The 22,789-nt window shown below is 37.0% G+C and overlaps 4 protein-coding genes across 4 annotated transcripts; 1 reads left to right on the top strand and 3 right to left on the bottom strand.

Annotated features, from left to right (window-relative positions):
- Positions 1 to 114: 114 nt before the first annotated feature.
- LOC113468541 lies at positions 115 to 3,872 on the bottom strand. Its single transcript, XM_026825513.1, has 2 exons — positions 3,546 to 3,872; positions 115 to 1,539 (listed from the first exon to the last, which is right to left on the bottom strand). The coding sequence occupies exon 2, from the start codon at positions 1,497 to 1,499 to the stop codon at positions 153 to 155; it is 1,347 nt and encodes a 448-aa protein (XP_026681314.1). The 5' UTR covers positions 1,500 to 1,539; positions 3,546 to 3,872; the 3' UTR covers positions 115 to 152.
- Positions 3,873 to 7,072: 3,200 nt separating this feature from the next.
- Positions 7,073 to 11,430, top strand: LOC103511892 (toll-like receptor 6). Its single transcript, XM_026825514.1, has one exon. The coding sequence runs from the start codon at positions 7,217 to 7,219 to the stop codon at positions 11,078 to 11,080; it is 3,864 nt and encodes a 1,287-aa protein (XP_026681315.1). The 5' UTR covers positions 7,073 to 7,216; the 3' UTR covers positions 11,081 to 11,430.
- Positions 11,431 to 14,575: 3,145 nt separating this feature from the next.
- On the bottom strand, positions 14,576 to 15,790 carry LOC103511894. The gene has a single exon (XM_008476636.1). The coding sequence runs from the start codon at positions 15,788 to 15,790 to the stop codon at positions 14,576 to 14,578; it is 1,215 nt and encodes a 404-aa protein (XP_008474858.1).
- A 1,207-nt stretch (positions 15,791 to 16,997) lies between these two features.
- Positions 16,998 to 18,992, bottom strand: LOC108252719. Its single transcript, XM_017445173.1, has one exon. It carries the CDS (start codon positions 18,990 to 18,992, stop codon positions 16,998 to 17,000), a length of 1,995 nt encoding a protein of 664 aa, XP_017300662.1.
- Between the last annotated feature and the right edge of the window lie 3,797 nt (positions 18,993 to 22,789).

Raw genomic sequence — 22,789 nt, forward strand, 5'->3', positions numbered from 1 at the left:
TAATAATAATAATAAGGTTTATTCAGTTTCTTCACAAATTTCATCGTGTTCCTATATAAGTACATAATGTTTGTACTTTTCAGGAACATTTTAGTTTCTTATCATATCATGATTTGTTCATTTTCTTCTTCTTCCTCTACTTCTTGATTATGTCAAATTTCATTGTTCGTTTCTAAAAGGTGTTTTTGTATCTCCAATTTCATTTTGTTTTTATTATCTATATTTCTCAGTTCATTTGGTAATGTATTTATCAAGTTCGGTACTTGATATTTTATTGTAGTTTTGCCATAGTTATTTCTTGTATTAGGTGTTATGTATTGTGTATTTCTTGTATTGTATGGATTTTCATATATTATTCTATGTATGTCTTCATAATAGTGTTTACTAATCATTACAAATTTATGCAAGTTTTGGAAATTCAGTATTCTATAGAATTTCATTTTTTCCTCTCGTTTTTCTTTTGTTGTAAAAGGATATAATGTTGCTTTGAGTATTCTTTTATGCATTGATTTTATAGGCTTTAAATTTTCTTCTGAGGTGTATCCATAACTTTCAATGGCATATCTTAATATAGATTCACATAAAGTTTTATATATCATGCATTTCGTTGTTAGTGGTAAAACTTTTTCTATATGCTTCATTTGATACATTACTGAATTCAATTTGTTTCTGATGTATTGGGTTTGTGTTTTCCATTTCATGTTTTTATCCAAATGTACACCAAGATATTTTATAGAAGTTTCTTGTTTAATTATATTGCAATTGCATAACATATTGTTTCTTTTGTCATCAATACATTTGTTTTCATGAATTTTTAGAACAGTTTCATTTCTTGGTCTGAATCGTGTTGTCATGGGATTTTCGAATACGATCGAAATTGTTTTTTCTTTGTTTATAAAAATATCTTTTTGAGATAACCAAATTATTATTCTGTCTAAATCATTTTGAATCTTGCTATTGGCTTCGTATAAATCTTCACTAATGCAATATAACAAAGTATCATCAGCGTATTGTAAAATATTGGTTTTTAATCCAATATCATGTATATCTTTTACATACAGATTAAAAAGGATAGGTGAAATTATGGCTCCTTGTATTAGTCCACATGTTACTTTGATTTTATTACTATATTCCTTCCCAATCTTGACTAATTGATATCGTTCATGGAAGAAATTTTCGAACAATGTTTTTGTTTCACTTTCTAGTATTTTATCTAAAACTTCTATCATTTTCTCATGATTAATTGTGTCATAAGCTTTTTTTAAATCTAATGATGATGTCACACAATACTTATTTTCATTTAGTGCTATATTTATATCTTCTGTAAATTTGTTAAGTAATGTTGTTGTGCTTTTTCCTATCCTAAAACCATGTTGATTCTCATGTAAAATTGCATTATCTTCTATGTACTGAGTTAATTCATTGTTTATATGTTTTTCTAATATTTTCTCTATACAAGATAAAACTCCAATGGATCTGTAATTTTGGTACCTACTCATTCTTTTTTCCTTTCTTATATACAGGTGTAATTGTTATGATCTTCATTATTTCTGGTATTTTTCCTGCTTCTATAATTTCATGAATTTTCTGATCTCACCACTTTTAAGGACCGACATTTTTGGATAGGAACTTGGCCTTTTTTTTACATTTGTGTTTTTGTGGGGGATACGGTATTATTAGTATTACCTGCAAGCTACGTCACTCTAAAGACATAATTCGAGAAGGAATCGCCAAATTTCCACCTGCAACACTAAAATCATGCAAAATATTATGAAAAGAGGCATTAATTTTGGGCCACCCTATACAAACAGCTCCGAAAACCGAATGCTATAATTCCTCTCAAGTCTCAAATGCTCAAGCAGTGTCCGGAAAAACCAATGTCAACGTCAAATGTTGTGCCAGTGTGTTGCAGTCTTGATTGCGGTTTCATTGGCTGCTATTAGATCTTGTTGTGTGCAGGGTGTCTCAAGATCAGGACAGACCAGTAAGTGGGTCATATCTTGTAGAGCCCCGCATGAGCATGTGTCTTCCTCTGATATGTTCCACTTCTTCAGGTTAGATTTGCACCTGCCCACTCCGAGTCTTAAGCGATTAAGGGGTTTCTATCTATCTAATGTCTATACCTACTGTTGGAAATTTCGAAAATACAATAAAAAAAAGTTTAGCTGGCTCAAATTTTGCACAACTTTGAAATTTGTATTCATTCGCCATCCGTTTTATTCGAATAGTTATTCGAATTTCCAATATTCGAAAACGGATAATTCGGATATCCGGATGATTATTCGAATACGATTTTTTTTTTTTTTTTTTTTTTTTTAGATAATAAGGGGGGTGGGGTGGGATCTTGAAAGTTCAGGGTTCCGCAAAGATGTTCACCTTTTGAAAAGGGTTCCGCGGGCCAAACTAATTAAAGAAACACTTAGAGCTCCATTATTACGTGGTCAAATTCTCAAATAAATGAGGATAAAATTCCATACCTCGGCTGGGATCGAATATGAAACTTTTAGGAAGGGGTGACACCAAAAATCATGCACAAACAAAATGGCGGCCTTTTTTCAAAATGGCGGCCAGAAACGGAGTTTTGATAATATCTCGTTTCCGGTAACTTTTTTCTAATAAATATGGTCCAAATAAAGGTCCATGCCAAATTTGGTGCTTTCCTGACGAAATGCAGCGTCTTGACCACTACGCCACCGGGGCAGGTTATATGGTCCAAATAAAGGTCCATCCCAAATTTGGTGCTTTCCTGACGAAATGCAGCTTTTTTGACGTTAGGCCACCGACTAGGCAATGTTTTCCTCTTATTTTTATGTTAATAATAGGTACCGTATTTAGGTATTAATTTGAGAAGGAAAAACATTGCCAAGTTGAAATTGAGAGAAGGTTGAAGGAATTGAGTTGTACATTTACACTTTTTTTCTAGGATGTACCGTAATTTTGATGTACCGTCATTTTGAATCTTGCTATTGGCTTCGTATAAATCTTCACTAATGCAATATAACAAAGTATCATCAGCGTATTGTAAAATATTGGTTTTTAACCCGATATCATGTATATCTTTTACATACAGATTGAAAAGGATAGGTGAAATTATGGCTCCTTGTATTAGTCCACATGTTACTTTGATTTTATTACTATATTCCTTCCCAATCTTGACTAATTGATATCGTTCATGGAAGAAATTTTCGAACAATGTTTTTGTTTCACTTTCTAGTATTTTATCTAAAACTTCTATCATTTTCTCATGATTAATTGTGTCATAAGCTTTTTTTAAATCTAATGATGATGTCACACAATACTTATTTTCATTTAGTGCTACATTTATATCTTCTGTAAATTTGTTAAGTAATGTTGTGCTTTTTCCTATCCTAAAACCATGTTGATTCTCATGTAAAATTGCATTATCTTCTATGTACTGAGTTAATTCATTGTTTATATGTTTTTCTAATATTTTCTCTATACAAGATAAAACTCCAATGGATCTGTAATTTTGGTACCTACTCATTCTTTTTTCCTTTCTTATATACAGGTGTAATTGTTATGATCTTCATTATTTCTGGTATTTTTCCTGCTTCTATAATTTCATTTATTATGTACTTCAATATTTCTTCTAACCATATCAAATTTGTTTTGATATCTCTTGGTCTGATTTTGTCATATCCAGGTCCCTTGTTTACATTGATATTTTTCACAATTTTATGCAATTGAAGACTGTTTATTTTTTCCAATTTGAATTTTGGAATATCTGCTCTGTAATTGATTATCTGAATATCTGCTCGTGCACATTAGTTTCCCCTTCCAAATCGCCCTACTTTACCCTAATGTGACCCTACTTTACCCAGTCCTTGGCAAGATAGCGCATGCGCAGAATAATATATTGAATTGTATGTTTTCAGGTATGCTGACTTGAAAAAAGTGGTTATTTTGCCGATTGAAGAAGCTATATTACAGATGGACAAGATGGCGACTAAATAAGACGAATAAATTAATTTTCTATTCTTTTAGTCCAGTTTAGGCCAAGCTGTACATAATTTTCGACATGTGGATACGGTGCGGTGGAGGTACCGAATTTGCTGTTGAATACTGATCTCAGGACAACTTTCAGTACCTATATGGTGTTGATCAATCGTGTCGACAAGGTAAGTTATAGAGTCAGAGTGTGCAGGCTCGTATAGAACCTACCCAAACTTGACAATAGGTACTAGACCTGCCCGAAGTTGACGGTACTATTCATAGAACTCAGACATTCCCTCGGCCTCGACATGAGAAGAAAAGACAAGCCTGTGATCCGGGTATTATCCGGATAATTTACAGCTCTATTAGCTAGGCATTTTTTATCCCTACTATGTTAGTAATTTTTGACTTGATGTTCCCCCTAGTTTGACTTTTTATATGTATTAGCTTTCTTTGCTTTGCCGTGGGCCAGTGTCGCGAACGCGAATTTTGTTTCCATAGATATTGCCATGGCAACGAAATAATTGATAAGGGTTTTTAGATTTTTTCTCATTCTCGAATTTTAAAATATCCATCTGCTCCAGCTCCAAGTTTGTAAAATTTTATTGTTGAAATAATAAAAAGTTCCCTCTTGAGCGAAAATCAAAGAGGTGGATGGAATAAGAACAATAATAAGTCAAGGAGAAGTACCACCATGGAAAAAGAGGCTGATTAAAAAAGTGGAAATTAAAAGGAAAGAGATAACACAACTAACGGAGTACAAAAAGGAAACCCCAGCCGTAAACTAGAAAGAAAAGCCCAACAGATCTTAGAAAAATACAGGACACACACGACACGAGATAGAACCAACAACACAGTGGGAGAAGTTATTGATACCCTGAAACAAAAATTGACAGTGTTTAGAACGAGATTACGAAGGTATTCAAAATGTAGCGATAGGGAAAAGCAGAATAAGGAATTCCAAAATAACAAGAAGTTTTACAGACAACTGAAGGCAGGAAATACCAATATGAATAACGAGAATACTAACACCCCAAGCCTCGACCAGATAACAACCTACTGCTCAGGGATATGGACGAATAACATAGAACATAATAGCAGGGCGAGTTGGCTAAGAACAGAAGAGTATGAGGCTGAAAGCATTACGGCTATGGAAGAACCCCTAATCACTGAGACCTTACTAACTACAGCAGGTATTGGAGAAAACACATAATTGGAAAAGCCCGGGCAGTGACAATATACATAATTATTGGTATAAAAAATGAACATGCTTACATAGAAAAATGCTAAAATACATAAATGATTTTTATCGAACATCCTCTCTTCATACCAAGGTTTCTCACTGAGGGCCTGAGGGCAAAACATATCTGCTGCCTAAAGATAAAACTTCTCCCAATCCTTCTAAATACCGTCCTATCACATGTTTACAAACATTTTATAAGATCTGTGTATTGACCACATCCTAAGTTCTCACATAGAAAGTCAGAACATCATGACCGAAGAACAGAAAGAGGATGTCGCAAAGGGATGTAAGGAGCAATTGACAATTCTCATGATTTTCAATTTACTCATATGAAAGAAGAAAAAAATTACACCCCAAAATTTTTTCAGTTACGTTGATGTGTACTTATCGAGATATGCACATTTTAACGCGAGCGAAAGGCGAAAGACGTGGCAATAGTAGGGATGTTGCGATATATCGAAAACCGATATATATCGATATATTTTTCGTCGATATATCGATATATTTTTTTGGCGATATATCGTCGATATATCGACAATTATCCGGCGATATATCGGTCACCCGTCCCAGTTTTATCCACGCTGGACGTTTCTCAACTTCAAATACTTCAATGACAATTCCGTGCAAATTTAAATTGTGCCATTGAGGTGTTGAGGTTGTTCCTGTCGAGATGTAAACCAATGGTTTCATCCATCCAAGCTTCTACACCCACGCAAAGAAGATTGACCTGCCACAACATCTCGTCCACAAAATTAAAAAAAAATTGTCCTACTGGAAAACTGTCGCCTGCTAAGAAGATTCCTCTTACATTAACTTCACATCAAGAAAACAACATCATCATGTACAGTAAGTAGGTAATTAGAAATTCTCCCTGGCAATGACGAGTGCAGAGTAAAAAAAAGAAGAAAAAAAAAAAAAAAAAAAAACTTTTCTAAATTATAAATTAGGGGGCAATATAATATGCGAAAAAAAAAAAAAAAAAAAAAAAACTTGTCTAAATTATAAATTAGGGTGCAATATAATATGCGTCAAATGAAAAGATATTTAGAAGAGTTTAAATAACTTTTTGAAACATGGACCTAAGTTTATTATATCATAGATAATGTCTATTAATTTTTAATTCGTAGGTATGTAGAATAAGTTGGTATGTCACTCATTCCTCTCTCAGAATCAATAGACAAGAGGGTTTTTTTAAGTCCATTAACTTTTTTTTTTTTTTTTCAAAAGGAAATGATTCGACTCTTTACACATGTATGAATGGTCGGCAATATTCGAGATTTTCAACGAATGTTCTATTGAGCAGCAGCAGCATCTTTGAAGAAAAAACTTTCATGCTGCTGAATAATTTTTAGTCAGTAGTTGTTTTGGCGTGTCTCAATCGTGAAATAAAATGAAAATTCGTTCCTTGTGTAATTTTGAAAAATTATTTAGATTCATTAATATTTTTACTGAATTTCTATTATGTATAATATTATATAAAGTAAAAATTACGTCCGAATATAGATTTTTCTGCAAGTTGTAATATGTGATGTACCTACTATGATTATTTATATGTGAAACGTGAAACAAGTGTAAATAACATCTAGGATAGTTTAACCTTAACAGAGGAAATTTTAAATCGATTGATAAATTACGTATATTTTAATATTTAAAAGTTAAATGACACTTTTTTTTTTATAAAATATGAGAAATAAGAAGTAAATATCCAAATAATTCTGCTGTAGAAAAGTGAGTGTTACAAAAAAAAAAAAAAAAAAAAAAAAAAAAACCGTATTGGGGTGTCCGAAATCAAAGAGAGAAGAATGACAGGATAGGAGGAAAGCCAGACGTTCCGAGAACAAACTTTATCTGTTTAGGATAAAATTCGCCTCTATAAAGAAAGTAAAAATCCGGGAAATTTCAATTCAAACCCATCTGTGTTTGCAATACAGAGATGTGATTTTGTCAAGTCATGGATAATTTCTTTTGATTTGTAGGTACCTATTAAATAATAATAACAAAAGGTATTGTGATATAAAAATGCTAAAATTAAAATTATGTCTAACAATGTGTTTCGTTGTATTTCTCACTAACACAAGTGGTAACTTAATGAAAACAAAGAATTTCAAATATAACTCCAGCTCTAGTAATTGCAGATGGTATTTAAAAAGTTCTATTTCCACAGGAGTAGATGACATCACTGTGAACTGCCAGACAGATATTATGGATGAATCCTTTAGTGTCAGTATCTTTGGAACCCTTCACGCAGATCAGATATCATCTCTAAACATAACATGTAACCCAAATATGCAGACACAAAGCGTGATTAAGGAAAATATATTCGCACATGTATCCCGACTGAGAGAACTTACGGTTGAAAATTGTAAGATCATTCTTTGGCCAGGTGCTACTCTATCAGGACTAAATCATCTGAAGAACCTTACTGTGAAAACCAGAAATGTGGATTGGTCGGATACCATTTTAGAGCTTTCCAAAGACAGCTTTCAAACAGTTAAATATTTGGAGTGGCTAGATTTAAGTTTGAACAATATTTATATGTTGCCAGACAATATTTTCTGTCCTATTGTTAATTTGATGTACTTGAATATTAGTTATAACCACTTGAATGATATCAGGGTACTTGAATTTAGTGATTATGCTCTCTTTTTACCGCCAGAGGAAGTTTCAAACTCCGCAGACTCCGTCACTAATGTTACAGTAAAAATGCCTATCCAGACTGTTAAAAGATGTTCTTTTAACTTACGAACACTTGATTTGTCTGGCAACAAAATTTCTGTGATGCCAAGTAATGGATTTTCGTTGCTGAAGTTTTTGGAACAACTTTTTATATCAAGTAATAATATCAATATAGTTGGTGAAGGTGCTCTAAATGGCCTGGAAAGTCTACAAGTATTAGATATGTCAAAAAATAAAATAGTACAGCTGCCAGAAAACTTATTTAAGAGTTGTTCTAAAACAATAAGGATCATATCCTTCCATAGGAACTCAATATCTGCACTCTCTCCAGGATTATTCAAGAACTTGACTCATCTGATATCTTTGGACATGTCTCATAATCAGCTGTCAGATATTTGGATAAATAACAATACATTTTCAGGCCTGATTAGATTAGTTATGTTTAATTTATCATACAATCGAATATACAAACTGGACGAAACATTGTTCCAAGATATGTATACTCTACAAGTTCTCAGCTTGGAACATAATCTAATTGAGCTTCTTCTACCGAATATTTTTAAGCCACTTAGTAATCTTCACACATTACATCTGTCATATAACAAAATAAAACGAGTGGATGCACATTCTCTCAATGGACTTTTTGTAATGAATTGGATTAATTTCAGTCATAATGACATTGAATCCTTACATCCCCAAGCATTACGGAACTGTACAGGGCTTCAAGATTTTTTCATATCTAACAACCGATTGAAATACATCCCAGAAGTATTGCGAGGAATGCATACATTGCAAACAGTTGACTTGGAAAAAAATTTGATCCAAGACGTACGACCAACTGACTTCGAAGGTATGAGTAACTTGTATGGACTCATACTATCTCGAAACCAGTTGAAACATATCGGTGCTAAATACTTCCCCTCCCTCCCATCGCTTAGAATTTTAAGTCTAAGTGGAAACAAAATAAGTGATATTGAGCAGGGTTCCTTTAACAAATTGCCAAAAATTGAAGCAATACAGTTGGAAGATAATTTAATTAGTTCAATGACATACTTGTTTACTAATATTTCTTCTTTGCTTTATCTGAATTTGTCTAATAATAGAATTACTAATTTCGATTATATTAATATACCTCCAAGTCTCTTGTGGCTGGATATCAAGAAAAATCAAGTGAAAGAAATCAGAAACAACTCCACTGAAGAGTTACACATCCAAACATTATACATCAGCTCGAACAACTTAACAATGCTAAAGCACAACATGGTACCTCACAGTCTAGAGCTACTCTTTGTTGATAACAACCAAATCAATTTGGTTGAACCCTACACGTTCAAAAATAAAACCAACTTAATGGAAGTAGATTTGAGAGGTAACAATTTAGCTCATTTGGAACTTGCTTCTATTATCATTTCTGAGGTGAAAGGGAAAAATATTATGCCCAAATTTTTCCTTGGAGAAAATCCTTTTGAATGTGACTGTAAAATGGAATGGTTACAAAGAGCACATGAAATCCATAAAGACGGGATCTATCCAGAAATAGCCGATCTAGAGAGTTTGTACTGCAGAATGGTCTACGAAGAAAATCTCATTACATACGACAATATATTTATAGCAGATTCAAGTAAATTTCTTTGTGACTATGAAGAACATTGTTTTAGCCTATGTCGGTGTTGTGAATATGGAGCTTGTGATTGTAGGATGTCTTGTCCTTTTAATTGCACTTGCTACAATGATCAAGCCTGGACCACAAATATTGTCGATTGCTCTAATTCACAATATAATCATGTACCCTTGTTTGTACCTATGGATGCAACAACAATTTACCTTGATGGTAATAAAATACAGACATTAGCAAGCCATAGCTTTATTGGGCGAATCTACGTAACAAGTTTATACCTGAATAACTCTGAAATTGAAGTAATTAGTAACAGCACGTTCACTGGAATGAAAAGTGTGATAGAATTGCATTTGGGATACAATAAAATAGTAATGTTATTTGGACACGAGTTCAAAGGGTTAGATAATTTAAGAGAACTGCATCTTGAACATAATAAGATAAGTTTTATAAATAATGCAACTTTTTCTGTCATACACAATTTAACTACATTATATCTACATGGAAATAATTTGCATGAATTTATCGTATGGAATTTGAACAATAACCTTCATCTCAATGAAATTACTTTATCAGATAACCAATGGTCCTGTGAGTGCACTTATATGGTTCAATTCTACAACTGGTATAGTAATGCTTCTTCAAAAATACAAGATGTTGATAACTTAGCTTGTACTATCGACATTGAAAGAAAGTTATTAGGTCCACTACTTAGAGATTTGAATTCCACTACTATAGTTTGCAACTCTTTCACTGGGCACATATCATTCTATGCGAGTATTTTGAACAATGCATCTCATATAATTCTGGTCGTGTCCTTTGTTTCAATAGTGTTTACTCCATTTGTTTTGCTGTGGATCATACGTTGTCGTCGAGTAAGAACCAGGGTGAGCTATACAAGTTGCTTCGAGAGTTGCTGTGAGAAAGATGTTTCCATTGAAGAAATTAATTTAGACACACCTTGCCAAGCCTACGTAATATACAGTCTGAAAGATGAACCATTCGTGAAGCAGATTCTACTTCCTGGTCTGGCGTTTAAAGATCCTGCGGTGAAATTAAGAGTACATCATAGGGATCTCAATCCCAACCTTATTAGTACTGCAGATTTTGTGACCAATTCCATAGAGAGGTCTGAAAAGGTAATAATGGTCTTATCAAGAGCCTTTATCTATGGTGATTGGAGTAGACCAGAATTCAAATCCGCTTTGAATGGATCACTTATGCGTCATAGAAAGCCATTATTCATCATCATGGTGGGATATCTCACAGAAATGGATTTATTAGATCCAGATATCAAATTTTATCTCAGGACAAACATGTCAGTAGAATGGGGAGACAGCGTTTTCTGGGAGAAATTGAAATACGAATTTTTAAGTTCCAACAAGAATATTTACAAGCAACCATTTTCAGTCCAGACTCGCACACATCTACGCTCTTCTATTAATGAATATTCGTCCTCTACAAAATCACTATCATCTTATATGGATAACTCCCCTGCAGCTTCCTCCTCACAGCAACATCCTGGTCATTATGCCAATGTCGATTTACCACCTAAGTGTGTTACTCCAGGACAACCAAGCGTCTGGGAATAGTATCTTCGACCCAAGGTAAGATATCTCCATACTTGTTACTTACTCGTATTATGCATAAAGTAGGATCTCAAGAATACAAGCTGTGCTGAGAACATTACGGAATTTCGATATTTTAGTACAGACCTACTTCTGAGTTATGTGTAAGAGAAGTAGTCTGCGGCATGCGGCAGTGCGCCAGGCCAAGTTCCAGTAACCACGCCTGTGTATCTTTACACGAACCGATTCGGCAGGTTTTTCTCACCTTCATAGATCGGCTTCCTCTAAAGATGAACTTTTGAGAACACATACTTAGGTAAGGTTTACGTATATAAACATACCTTGAAAATTTGAGCTCTTAATACCAAGTAGTTCCGGAGATATAGAGGCGCGAAAATCGCAATTTTTTTACTCATGTTAATTTTAAGATTATTCCCCAGGATGCAGATAGCAGCATCAGTATTATTGTCGAGTACGGGCTATATTTTTATTTGGCTCACTCATGAGGACAACGTCTATGTTATGCTCTGTCGCATATTTCTCCAACAAGTTATGTGCGTTTATACAACGGTTCAAGTTAATTTGAAGGAACGACATCATTTTATAGAAGATTAGAGTCCATCTCTTGACTTCGTATTTCCATTTTCTTCTTGACAACTAATTTTCTATACTCCGGGCAAGCCATTGAATCACTTCGATGCCCAGCGATGTCACATGTTTTACAGTAAACAATTTCGTTGCAGCTGTTGGCTCTATGTCCTTCTTTTCCACACTTGAAACAGGTGTTTTTACTTCCTTCTTCAGCAGAACATTCATAGACTCGCTCACTCACTCATCAAAATTATCAAGCACTTCCCGATGTCGTAGAAACTTGAAATTTGGCAGGATGGTAGGTCTTGATGAGTACGTACCTAAAGGGAAAAATCTGAAAATCGGCAAAAGTTGCACTGGCCTCAGCCCACAGGCGGAAATAACCGCTTTTTGGCGGTTTTCAGTAAACGGTTAGAAATATCGAAAAAGTTATGAGAGTAGACCCCCCAAAACCATGCCTAAAACCCCCAAATATTAATTTTTATGAACTTCAGAACAATGGTTAACGGTGTTTTACCGTATTTTTACATTTCGACCGCTTTTTACTGACTAAAGGCTTAGCTAAGTACCTATCGAAAATGATGTGGTAGTATACATACGTATGTTGACATCTACTACCATGGCATGACAAAAATGATCCTTATCTTATAGGAAGGAAAGTAATGTAATCGGGTCAAATTTTCGATGGTCAGTTTTTAGTGCCAAAACACGTGTTGAGGTCCCTAGAGCCTAAATACAAAGTTTCAGCCATTGGTCTGTGTGTGTATGTATGTATGTGTGTGTGTGTGTGTGTGTGTGTGTGTATGTGTGTGTGTGTGTGTGTGTGTGTGTGCGTGCGTTTGTACCAGGATATTTGTTGGGACCGAACACAAGTTACTTACCAGTATAACAAACCACCAATGAGACTTCTACAAAGATATTCATACTTTGGATCCTTCTCACCTTCATGTACATAGTTTGGTTCTATAGGACATTTTACCGACTTACAGTCTTTTTTTTTAGAAGAGAAACTATACTGAGAGTCTGGACGATTGGTAGGAACCCTCATGGCTAGATGACGAGTCCTAGTGTGGGTGTATGAAAATGTGAACCATCTTCACAAACCCACACCAGGCTCCCGCCATATTATGTTGGACTCACTGCTTCCGCTTGCTGAAAGCAAACCGGGCCCTACTCCCTACTTCCTAGCCCTACCAGTGCCTACCAACCAAAACCTCCAATGCGTCAGACCACACAGTATAGGAAACAGATCATCCCGGAAATACGCGTGTATTGCTTCAGGAGTGATGCGTTTCAAGGATCAAAGGAAAGGATATAGGAATATAAGGATATCTTAGGAGTTTACCAACTAGTTATTCTAGATATTACTTCTCCTCCTCGTTCTTTCGTCCTTCTCTTTCTGGTTCATGATGTTTGTCACCATTGAAAGTAAAACATTCCAGTCTTCTTCGCATCTTAACATTGTTGGTACAAGATTTTCAGGTGACAACGTTGTGTTCAACTTACTATTTGCTTCTTGGAACACATTGGACCACCTCGGGCATTGGAATATATGCTCGGCCGTATCTTCGAGTGGACAATACATACATGTAGGTGAGTCATATATCCTGAATCTATGTAGGTAGCTGGCAAAGTTTCCGTGTCCTGCGAGGAGCTGGGTCAGATGGTAAGTTATATTACCATGTGTCCTCGTTACCCATGGTTTTAGGTTTGGGATTAAACGTCTCGTCCAGGCACCGTTTATTTCTCTGCCCCATCTCTCGTTCCATCTCTGTATAGTGTTTTCTTTTTCTTCCTGTTTTGTTTCCTTATTTTGGCCATAGGTTTTCGCTCTTTCTGTTCTCTGCATATAATATTGTCGACTCCACTACAGAATTCAACAATTTTCTTCTCATGTAAGTAGCCCCTCCCTGCCTCGGCATTATCTTTTGAAGTGCCTCTACTCTAGCCATTGCTTTCTTGGTAACATAATCTACGTGTTGCTTGAAGGTCATGCGCCTATCCAAGATGACTCCTAGGTACTTGACGTTGTCTGAGAGTGGAATTTCAGCTCCATTGAGGTGGATATGCACCGGGCCACAACTCTTCCTCCCTATGAGGAGCACAGCCTCAGATTTCTCCGGTGCCAACTCAAGGCCATGATTGACCATCCAACTATTTATCCGATTTAGTGTTTCATTGGTCCTTTCTTCAATTTCAGGTGCGGTTTTGGCGATAACAACCACGGCCAGGTCATCGGCATATGCTACAAGTGACACCCCGTTTGGCAGTTCCAGCCTCAACACCCCATCGTACAGCATATTCCACAGAGTCGGTGAGGCCACACTGCCCTGCGGGGCCCCAGCTGATGTCTTAATCCATGTTCCAGACGTTGTGAAGATGCGCCGGTCGTGAAAATAGCTCATAAAGGTTTTAATTATGTAGGTGAGGACGTTTTTATCTTCCAGACTCTCTATTATTTTCTTCCACGGGGCTAAATTGAAGGCATTACGGACATCTAATGTAACCAGGAGACAAAATCCTCTCCTTCTTCTTGATTTCTTCCTCTCCTCGTCTGCTATTGAAAACACACGTTGGATAGCATCTACGGTTGATCTCTGAGGTCGAAAGCCAAATTGGCTCTCCGACAAACCCCGCTCGCCCAGTTCCTCCACCATTCTCCTGATCAGAAGTCCCTCAAGTAGCTTGCTAAAGGTATCTAAGAGGCACAGAGGTCTATATGATGAAGGTTGAAAAGCTGGTTTTCCCGGTTTTGGTAGGAGCACCACTTTGGCCCTCTTCCACATACTAGGGAAGTCTCCGTTTAACAGAATCTTGTTCATTACAGCAAGAACCCACTCAGGAACAGCCATCACTGCACTTTTGACGATTTCCGGCAGAATACCGTCTGGGCCCGGGGCCTTCTTGCTCTTCATTTTAGCAGAGACTTCAACCAGATCTTCCAAAGTACTTAAAGGGCGGTACAGAGTCCGAGGTTACATCCGGATAAATCCAATCCACAGTAGCGGCTGCTGGAAACAAAACCTCAAGAATGTGTTTTTCTAATGCCTCGGATAATTTGACAGGTCTATTACCCAGCTTGCCGGTGACAATCTTATAACCCTGCCCCCACACATCCTGATTAACCTCCTCGCATATCTTTACCCAACATTGTCGTTTGCTATTGTTTATTTCATGTTTCAGATTTTTTCTGGCTACCTTGTATGCTTCGGTGAGGCTTTCCAGTGATATTCGGCTTTTTCGCGCTCTTGTCAACTTTCTTCTCGCTTTGATACAGGTTTTTCTCAACTTTTCTATGCTATTATTCCACCAGTACACAGGTCTTCTTTTTCCATTTCCGGCGTAAACTTTCTTAAGTGTTTTATCACATGCTTTTATTATCGCACCAATCAGATCTTCTGGGTTGTCTGTTGACCATTGGGACCTCAGCTTTACTAACTCTTCCTGCATCTTCACGAGATCCTCTTGTGAAATCTTCCATCTTCTTGTGCTATAATCTTCTATGTGTTCCTGATTGGATTCCGGTATGAACTTGAACGTGATGTAACAGTGGTCGCTGCCAGATTCCTCTTCTTCTTGAACCTTCCAGTCCGTTATATTCCTTACTACTGATATTGAGCAGAGAGTGATATCGATGAAAGACGTTTGGTTGTTGCGCACAAACGTCGGTGTGTCTCCTTGATTTAACAGACACAATCCAATTGAAGCGATTGCATCCAGCAGGATAGTCCCTTTGACGTCAGTAGTATGACTGTTCCAGTCCCTTGCCTTGGCATTGAAATCACCACCAACAATCCAATGTAGTCGCGAATTTTCTCTTAGCGTGTCACAGAGATTATTGATTATGTCCTCAAATTCTGTATTAGGTATGTTGGGTGATATGTACACACTTATTATTAACGTGTTATCTGTTTTAACTCCAACATATCCTTTAGATTGCAGGTGGCCGTTAATTTTAACATTATTCCCCAGGATGCAGAGAGCAGCATCAGTATTATTGTCTGACAAGTATTGTCGAGTACGGGCTATATTTTTATTTGGCTCACTCATGAGGACAACGTCTATGTTATGCTCTGTCGCATATTTCTCCAACAAGTTATGTGCGTTTATACAACGGTTCAAGTTAATTTGAAGAAACGACATCATTTTATAGAAGATTAGAGTCCATCTCTTGACTCCGTATTTCCATTTTCTTCTTGACAACTAATTTTCTATACTCCGGGCAGGCCATTGAATCACTTCGATGCCCGGCGATGTCACATGTTTTACAGTAAGCAATTTCGTTGCAGCTGTTGGCTCTATGTCCTTCTTTTCCACACTGATATTGTGGTTTATCATTAGCTTAGAGCTCATGAATGTTCGCATATTATTCAATACATCCTCGATATCAAATATCCTTACTGGGTATATGCCTCCGTATGCTTCAATAAAAAAAAGTAAAAATAATCATCATTTGTTCAAAGCAAACTATCATCATCATTAATTTGTGCATACCTATCATTCCGATTGTTTTTCTTTTGAAGCTGAACATGGTTTGTCAGTTGTGACTCGTTTCTACTTCTCTTACAGCGTTTATTCTTCCATGAGTTTCCAGATCGAATAAGAAATACTTGCTATTGCCAGGAGAAAAAGTTAAGCACATGAACCCAAACTTAAGACAATATTCCCCCTAGTTTGTAAATTCATATTAACTTAGGTACCCTCAACAGCAAGAAATATTATCTCACATACTCACATATTCATAACAGATATTATGGGATCCACCAAAATCCCGAACATGACATGTCTGCAGGTAGAAACAAACTAAAAGTCTCTGTGGTGTACTCTGTGGCATATACAAATACATAGTAAAGGTAGTTTGTGGATGTAGATTAGTGCTTTAACTCTTTGTTCTCACTGTTCCTCTGTCCCATATTTCCACATTTGGATCTAAGCTTCATGAATTCCTTAGTGATTCGAATGCTATAGGTTTTGATTTATCTGTCTTTGCCTCTGATTCTAATGTTTTGAATGATTCCAACGATTTCTTTCTTTATGTTTCTCTAATTATCATCTCGCTGCTTCGACATTCCTCAGAAACCTGCTGAGTAGACTTCTAGCAGTATAACTTGGTTTGGTATCTTAGCTATTTCACCTGTTGCCAAAAGATTTGAATTTTTATCTCTTCTGAGTAAATTCTACTCAGGCAGTTTGGTTATGTTGATTGCCGACTATGATGAAGTTCTTGGTTTTTCCATTGAAAACTTCCAGTGTTTTTTTTTTTTTTTTTTTAAGTTGTTTTGAGGTTTAATTCGGGGGAATGTATTTTTTTAGTTCAATAAGTCTTCTGGAATACTAAGAATTGAAGTACCTACTGAGAATAAATATCCAATAACAAATACATGATAAGTTTAGTGGATAGGAAGTGAGATTCACAGGCTTCATCATCAGGGTTGCTGATTTTGGGATGAATAACTTCTTCTGTTTCCCAGAACACTTTGAGCTGATGACTGAGTTGATCATTGCTGGTGACAAACAAGGATTGACGTGGAGCTTTCTCGTTGCAGGCAGGCACTGCTCCAAGCAGAACATGACCAAATATGGTGGGCCAACAACTTGGTGATCCGGGTATGATGGGTTGGTTTGATAACAAAATCTCACCCAGGTGGGCAGCTCCTAATAACAGGTCTACCTTGGACGGCTTCTCAAATATGGAGTAATCAGCCAAGTACACATTCTTGAACCTTTGGGCTACACTAGCAGGTACAACTGCGCTGGGGATCTCAGAAGATATTGAAGGTATGATATTAGCATTCAAATTCAAACATGGTGTGTAGGTATCACCTATGGGTGAAAGACGTAGGTTAATGGATGACTGGAGAGTAGACACAGGTGTATGTCCTAAGCCAGTAACATTGCCAGGAGAGACATTCTTGGGTAAATTCAATAACTGAGCCAATGAACTGGATACAAAGTTCAGCATGCTGCCAGTATCAATTACAAGGCGAATGGAATGCCATAATCCAGATGAGCACTGAACTTGTGCAATAGCCGTACCCAGAAGTACATTAGTACTGGTACAAGATACCTGACTGGTGAGTGCTTGAGAACTACTCATAGCCTTATGTTCCTTATGTTGAGGAAAATTGCCATTTTTTGCTGGCATCTTAGGAGCAGAGCTTAGTTGGTGCAACAAAGTATGGTGGGAACGATCATGGCAGGTTCTACACGAATACATTGATTTACATTGAAATTTTGGATGAGGACCGAGGCAACAGAAGCATAGTCTTGCAATCTTTACCGAATTGTGTCGATCTGCTACACTCATGGAGAGAAATTTGGGGCACTGGTTAATCCGGTGACTATCATTGCAAACAGGACACGACATAGAGTTACCTTTGGTTGGGCTTGGTTCCTTCTCATCTCTTGTTGTCAAGAAAGAACGAGACTGGTTTAGTGAAACTGGCTTACGGGTCTCAGGAGATATTTCTAATATTGTGACTCGATTCCTCATGAATGTCATCAAGGACTTGAGTGTTGGAATTTCTGCTGACAAATTATCTTGTTCAAACAGACGTCTTGTGTCAATAGGAATATTCTTTAGTGCAATGTGTAAGAAAATAAATTCAGCAAGATTTGGTAGATTAATGTCTTGAAGGGCTTCAACATCCATGTTGAAAGTATCAAGAAAATATCGGAGGGAGGCAACTGATTCACTGCTTGCAGGTTTGATGGAAAGAATTTTGTTCAAGTAATGAGTGGCAACGAGCCTTGGATTGGAAAATTCTTCACTGAGCTTGTTGTATGCTCGCAAGTAATTAGCATCATTGAATTCAAATGCTTTGACGGTAAGAAGAGCCTTTCCTTTCAACAATGACAAAAGATAAGAGAATTTTTCAATGTTGGATAGGTTGGAGTTATGAATCAAAGTGTCATACAGGCTCTTGAAGCTTGAAAATTGCTCAATGGCGCCAGCAAATGGTTCAATATTGATCTTAGGTATGCGCGGCTTTTTGAGCTCATCCTCTCTTGTGACGTGAGCTGGGTCAAGACTTGGACTAGGATTGGGTGGGGCAGGAGTCAACTCACGTAGTGCAGCTTTTATGGCATAGAACATAGCATCACAATCACTGGAATCCTTTTCTATGTCGGTTTCATCTTCTCCTTCTGGCACCTCAGCATTCAATTCAATCAATTTGTTGATGGCTGTTTCAAAGCTCTGATATACTATGTCCAGCTTTTCACATCTCACGAGAAAGGTGCTCCTTTTATCTTCGCAGTCAATTAGATCAAAGGTGGCCTTTATACTGTTCAGGTATTTGGTTTTCAGGCCGATGTGTTTCTTTACCTTCTGATTATAACTCATTTTACTGATTTTGAACTTTTACTTTTGGAAATTGGAAATTTTTCAAAAAATTTGAATGTTTGTTTACATTTTGTAAGGCGATTTTTTTTTGAAGACGATATCTATAGGTGATTTTTTTTGAAGACGATATAGGCGATTTTATTTGAAGACGAGCTAGACGATTTTTTCAATTAGGCGGATTTTAAAGACGAATTTTTTTTCACTTAGGCGGATTTTAATTATTTAACGCGCACGAAAACGATGATATATGGCAACACTGGAATTCTTACAAATTTTGAACCCGGGAAAATTTGAATTTAGGAGCACGATGCGGAGAATTAAAATTAATGAAAATTACACGAAATAAAGGCTTTACAGCGGTAAACGACACACAAATACACGGATTAGGGCATAAAATGCGGCAGGAAACTTCAAACTAGTTTGGATTTGCGTGGTAAAGGCAATTAAACACGATAGTCAATGTTGCAATGGTAGAATGCAGGGGAGAATTTTACACATTCGAAAGCGGATTTGCGTGGTAAAGGCAATTAAACACGATAGTCAATGTTGCAATGGTAGAATGCAGGGGAGAATTTTACACATTCGAAAGCGGATTTGCGTGGTAAAGGCAATTAAACACGATAGTCAATGTTGCAATGGTAGAATGCAGGGGAGAATTTTACACATTCGAAAGCGGATTTGCGTGGTAAAGGCAATTAAACACGATAGTCAATGTTGCAATGGTAGAATGCAGGGGAGAATTTTACACATTCGAAAGCGGATTTGCGTGGTAAAGGCAATTAAACACGATAGTCAATGTTGCAATGGTAGAATGCAGGGGAGAATTTTACACATTCGAAAGCGGATTTGCGTGGTAAAGGCAATTAAACACGATAGTCAATGTTGCAATGGTAGAATGCAGGGGAGAATTTTACACATTCGAAAGCGGATTTGCGTGGTAAAGGCAATTAAACACGATAGTCAATGTTGCAATGGTAGAATGCAGGGGAGAATTTTACACATTCGAAAGCGGATTTGCGTGGTAAAGGCAATTAAACACGATAGTCAATGTTGCAATGGTAGAATGCAGGGGAGAATTTTACACATTCGAAAGCGGATTTGCGTGGTAAAGGCAATTAAACACGATAGTCAATGTTGCAATGGTAGAATGCAGGGGAGAATTTTACACATTCGAAAGCGGATTTGCGTGGTAAAGGCAATTAAACACGATAGTCAATGTTGCAATGGTAGAATGCAGGGGAGAATTTTACACATTCGAAAGCGGATTTGCGTGGTAAAGGCAATTAAACACGATAGTCAATGTTGCAATGGTAGAATGCAGGGGAGAATTTTACACATTCGAAAGCGGATTTGCGTGGTAAAGGCAATTAAACACGATAGTCAATGTTGCAATGGTAGAATGCAGGGGAGAATTTTACACATTCGAAAGCGGATTTGCGTGGTAAAGGCAATTAAACACGATAGTCAATGTTGCAATGGTAGAATGCAGGGGAGAATTTTACACATTCGAAAGCGGATTTGCGTGGTAAAGGCAATTAAACACGATAGTCAATGTTGCAATGGTAGAATGCAGGGGAGAATTTTACACATTCGAAAGCGGATTTGCGTGGTAAAGGCAATTAAACACGATAGTCAATGTTGCAATGGTAGAATGCAGGGGAGAATTTTACACATTCGAAAGCGGATTTGCGTGGTAAAGGCAATTAAACACGATAGTCAATGTTGCAATGGTAGAATGCAGGGGAGAATTTTACACATTCGAAAGCGGATTTGCGTGGTAAAGGCAATTAAACACGATAGTCAATGTTGCAATGGTAGAATGCAGGGGAGAATTTTACACATTCGAAAGCGGATTTGCGTGGTAAAGGCAATTAAACACGATAGTCAATGTTGCAATGGTAGAATGCAGGGGAGAATTTTACACATTCGAAAGCGGATTTGCGTGGTAAAGGCAATTAAACACGATAGTCAATGTTGCAATGGTAGAATGCAGGGGAGAATTTTACACATTCGAAAGCGGATTTGCGTGGTAAAGGCAATTAAACACGATAGTCAATGTTGCAATGGTAGAATGCAGGGGAGAATTTTACACATTCGAAAGCGGATTTGCGTGGTAAAGGCAATTAAACACGATAGTCAATGTTGCAATGGTAGAATGCAGGGGAGAATTTTACACATTCGAAAGCGGATTTGCGTGGTAAAGGCAATTAAACACGATAGTCAATGTTGCAATGGTAGAATGCAGGGGAGAATTTTACACATTCGAAAGCGGATTTGCGTGGTAAAGGCAATTAAACACGATAGTCAATGTTGCAATGGTAGAATGCAGGGGAGAATTTTACACATTCGAAAGCGGATTTGCGTGGTAAAGGCAATTAAACACGATAGTCAATGTTGCAATGGTAGAATGCAGGGGAGAATTTTACACATTCGAAAGCGGATTTGCGTGGTAAAGGCAATTAAACACGATAGTCAATGTTGCAATGGTAGAATGCAGGGGAGAATTTTACACATTCGAAAGCGGATTTGCGTGGTAAAGGCAATTAAACACGATAGTCAATGTTGCAATGGTAGAATGCAGGGGAGAATTTTACACATTCGAAAGCGGATTTGCGTGGTAAAGGCAATTAAACACGATAGTCAATGTTGCAATGGTAGAATGCAGGGGAGAATTTTACACATTCGAAAGCGGATTTGCGTGGTAAAGGCAATTAAACACGATAGTCAATGTTGCAATGGTAGAATGCAGGGGAGAATTTTACACATTCGAAAGCGGATTTGCGTGGTAAAGGCAATTAAACACGATAGTCAATGTTGCAATGGTAGAATGCAGGGGAGAATTTTACACATTCGAAAGCGGATTTGCGTGGTAAAGGCAATTAAACACGATAGTCAATGTTGCAATGGTAGAATGCAGGGGAGAATTTTACACATTCGAAAGCGGATTTGCGTGGTAAAGGCAATTAAACACGATAGTCAATGTTGCAATGGTAGAATGCAGGGGAGAATTTTACACATTCGAAAGCGGATTTGCGTGGTAAAGGCAATTAAACACGATAGTCAATCTAGATTCAAGGAAAAGAAATCACTAGATTTTTAAATTCTCCCAAATGGTAGTTTATTCGTGGTTTTTGAGGGTAGAATTGGTGATTCTCATGATTTTTTTTTTATTATCTCAGAAAAAACTATGAAAATTAAAAAAAATATTGAGATTAAAACGAAGAAAATGCGTTCACTAGATCGCGAGATATAGCTCTCGGAACATGAGAGTCTCAGACATGCCGATATCATACGTAGCGGCAACAATGTACGTCCCGTGATGACGTCATCTACCAATATCGTACGACGCGCTGTGAGCTTATCACCATAGGGATTAGAGTTAGGGGCTCAAATAGATCGAATAGGTACCTACCTATCTATGCATTTTGTTATCACTATTTTTCAATATCAGCTTAGGTACTTATACCTATTTTCAAATTTAGATATTTTCATTCCATTTTATTATCATGCACTTATTCAAGTAGTTACTTCTTCGTACATGTACATTTTTTTAAGGGGTTTGACAGAGGGAACTGTAACTGCTATGGTCTTATCGTCCCGAAACCGAAGAGAGAAGGAAGACAGGATAGCAGAAACCCAGCCGTTCCGAGAACGAACATTATCCCATCAGGATAAAAGCCGCCCTGGGCGGGAATCGAACCCGCGGCCTAGCGCTTACAAGACAGACGCACTACCAACTAAGCTAAGTAGGCTAAGATGTTTGATAGAGGGAACTGTAACTGCTAAGGTCTTATCGT

This window comes from Diaphorina citri, unplaced genomic scaffold (genome assembly GCF_000475195.1).
Source record: "Diaphorina citri unplaced genomic scaffold, Diaci psyllid genome assembly version 1.1 scaffold764, whole genome shotgun sequence".
NCBI lineage: Eukaryota > Metazoa > Arthropoda > Insecta > Hemiptera > Psyllidae > Diaphorina > Diaphorina citri.

What these genes read in the sequence shown, in the direction of transcription:
- LOC108252719 (XM_017445173.1), bottom strand. Translation starts at nt 18,992, where the DNA reads ATGAGTTATAATCAGAAGGTAAAGAAACACATCGGCCTGAAAACCAAA.
- LOC113468541 (XM_026825513.1), bottom strand. Translation starts at nt 1,499, where the DNA reads ATGAGTAGGTACCAAAATTACAGATCCATTGGAGTTTTATCTTGTATA.
- LOC103511894 (XM_008476636.1), bottom strand. Translation starts at nt 15,790, where the DNA reads ATGTCGTTTCTTCAAATTAACTTGAACCGTTGTATAAACGCACATAAC.
- LOC103511892 (XM_026825514.1), top strand. Translation starts at nt 7,217, where the DNA reads ATGCTAAAATTAAAATTATGTCTAACAATGTGTTTCGTTGTATTTCTC.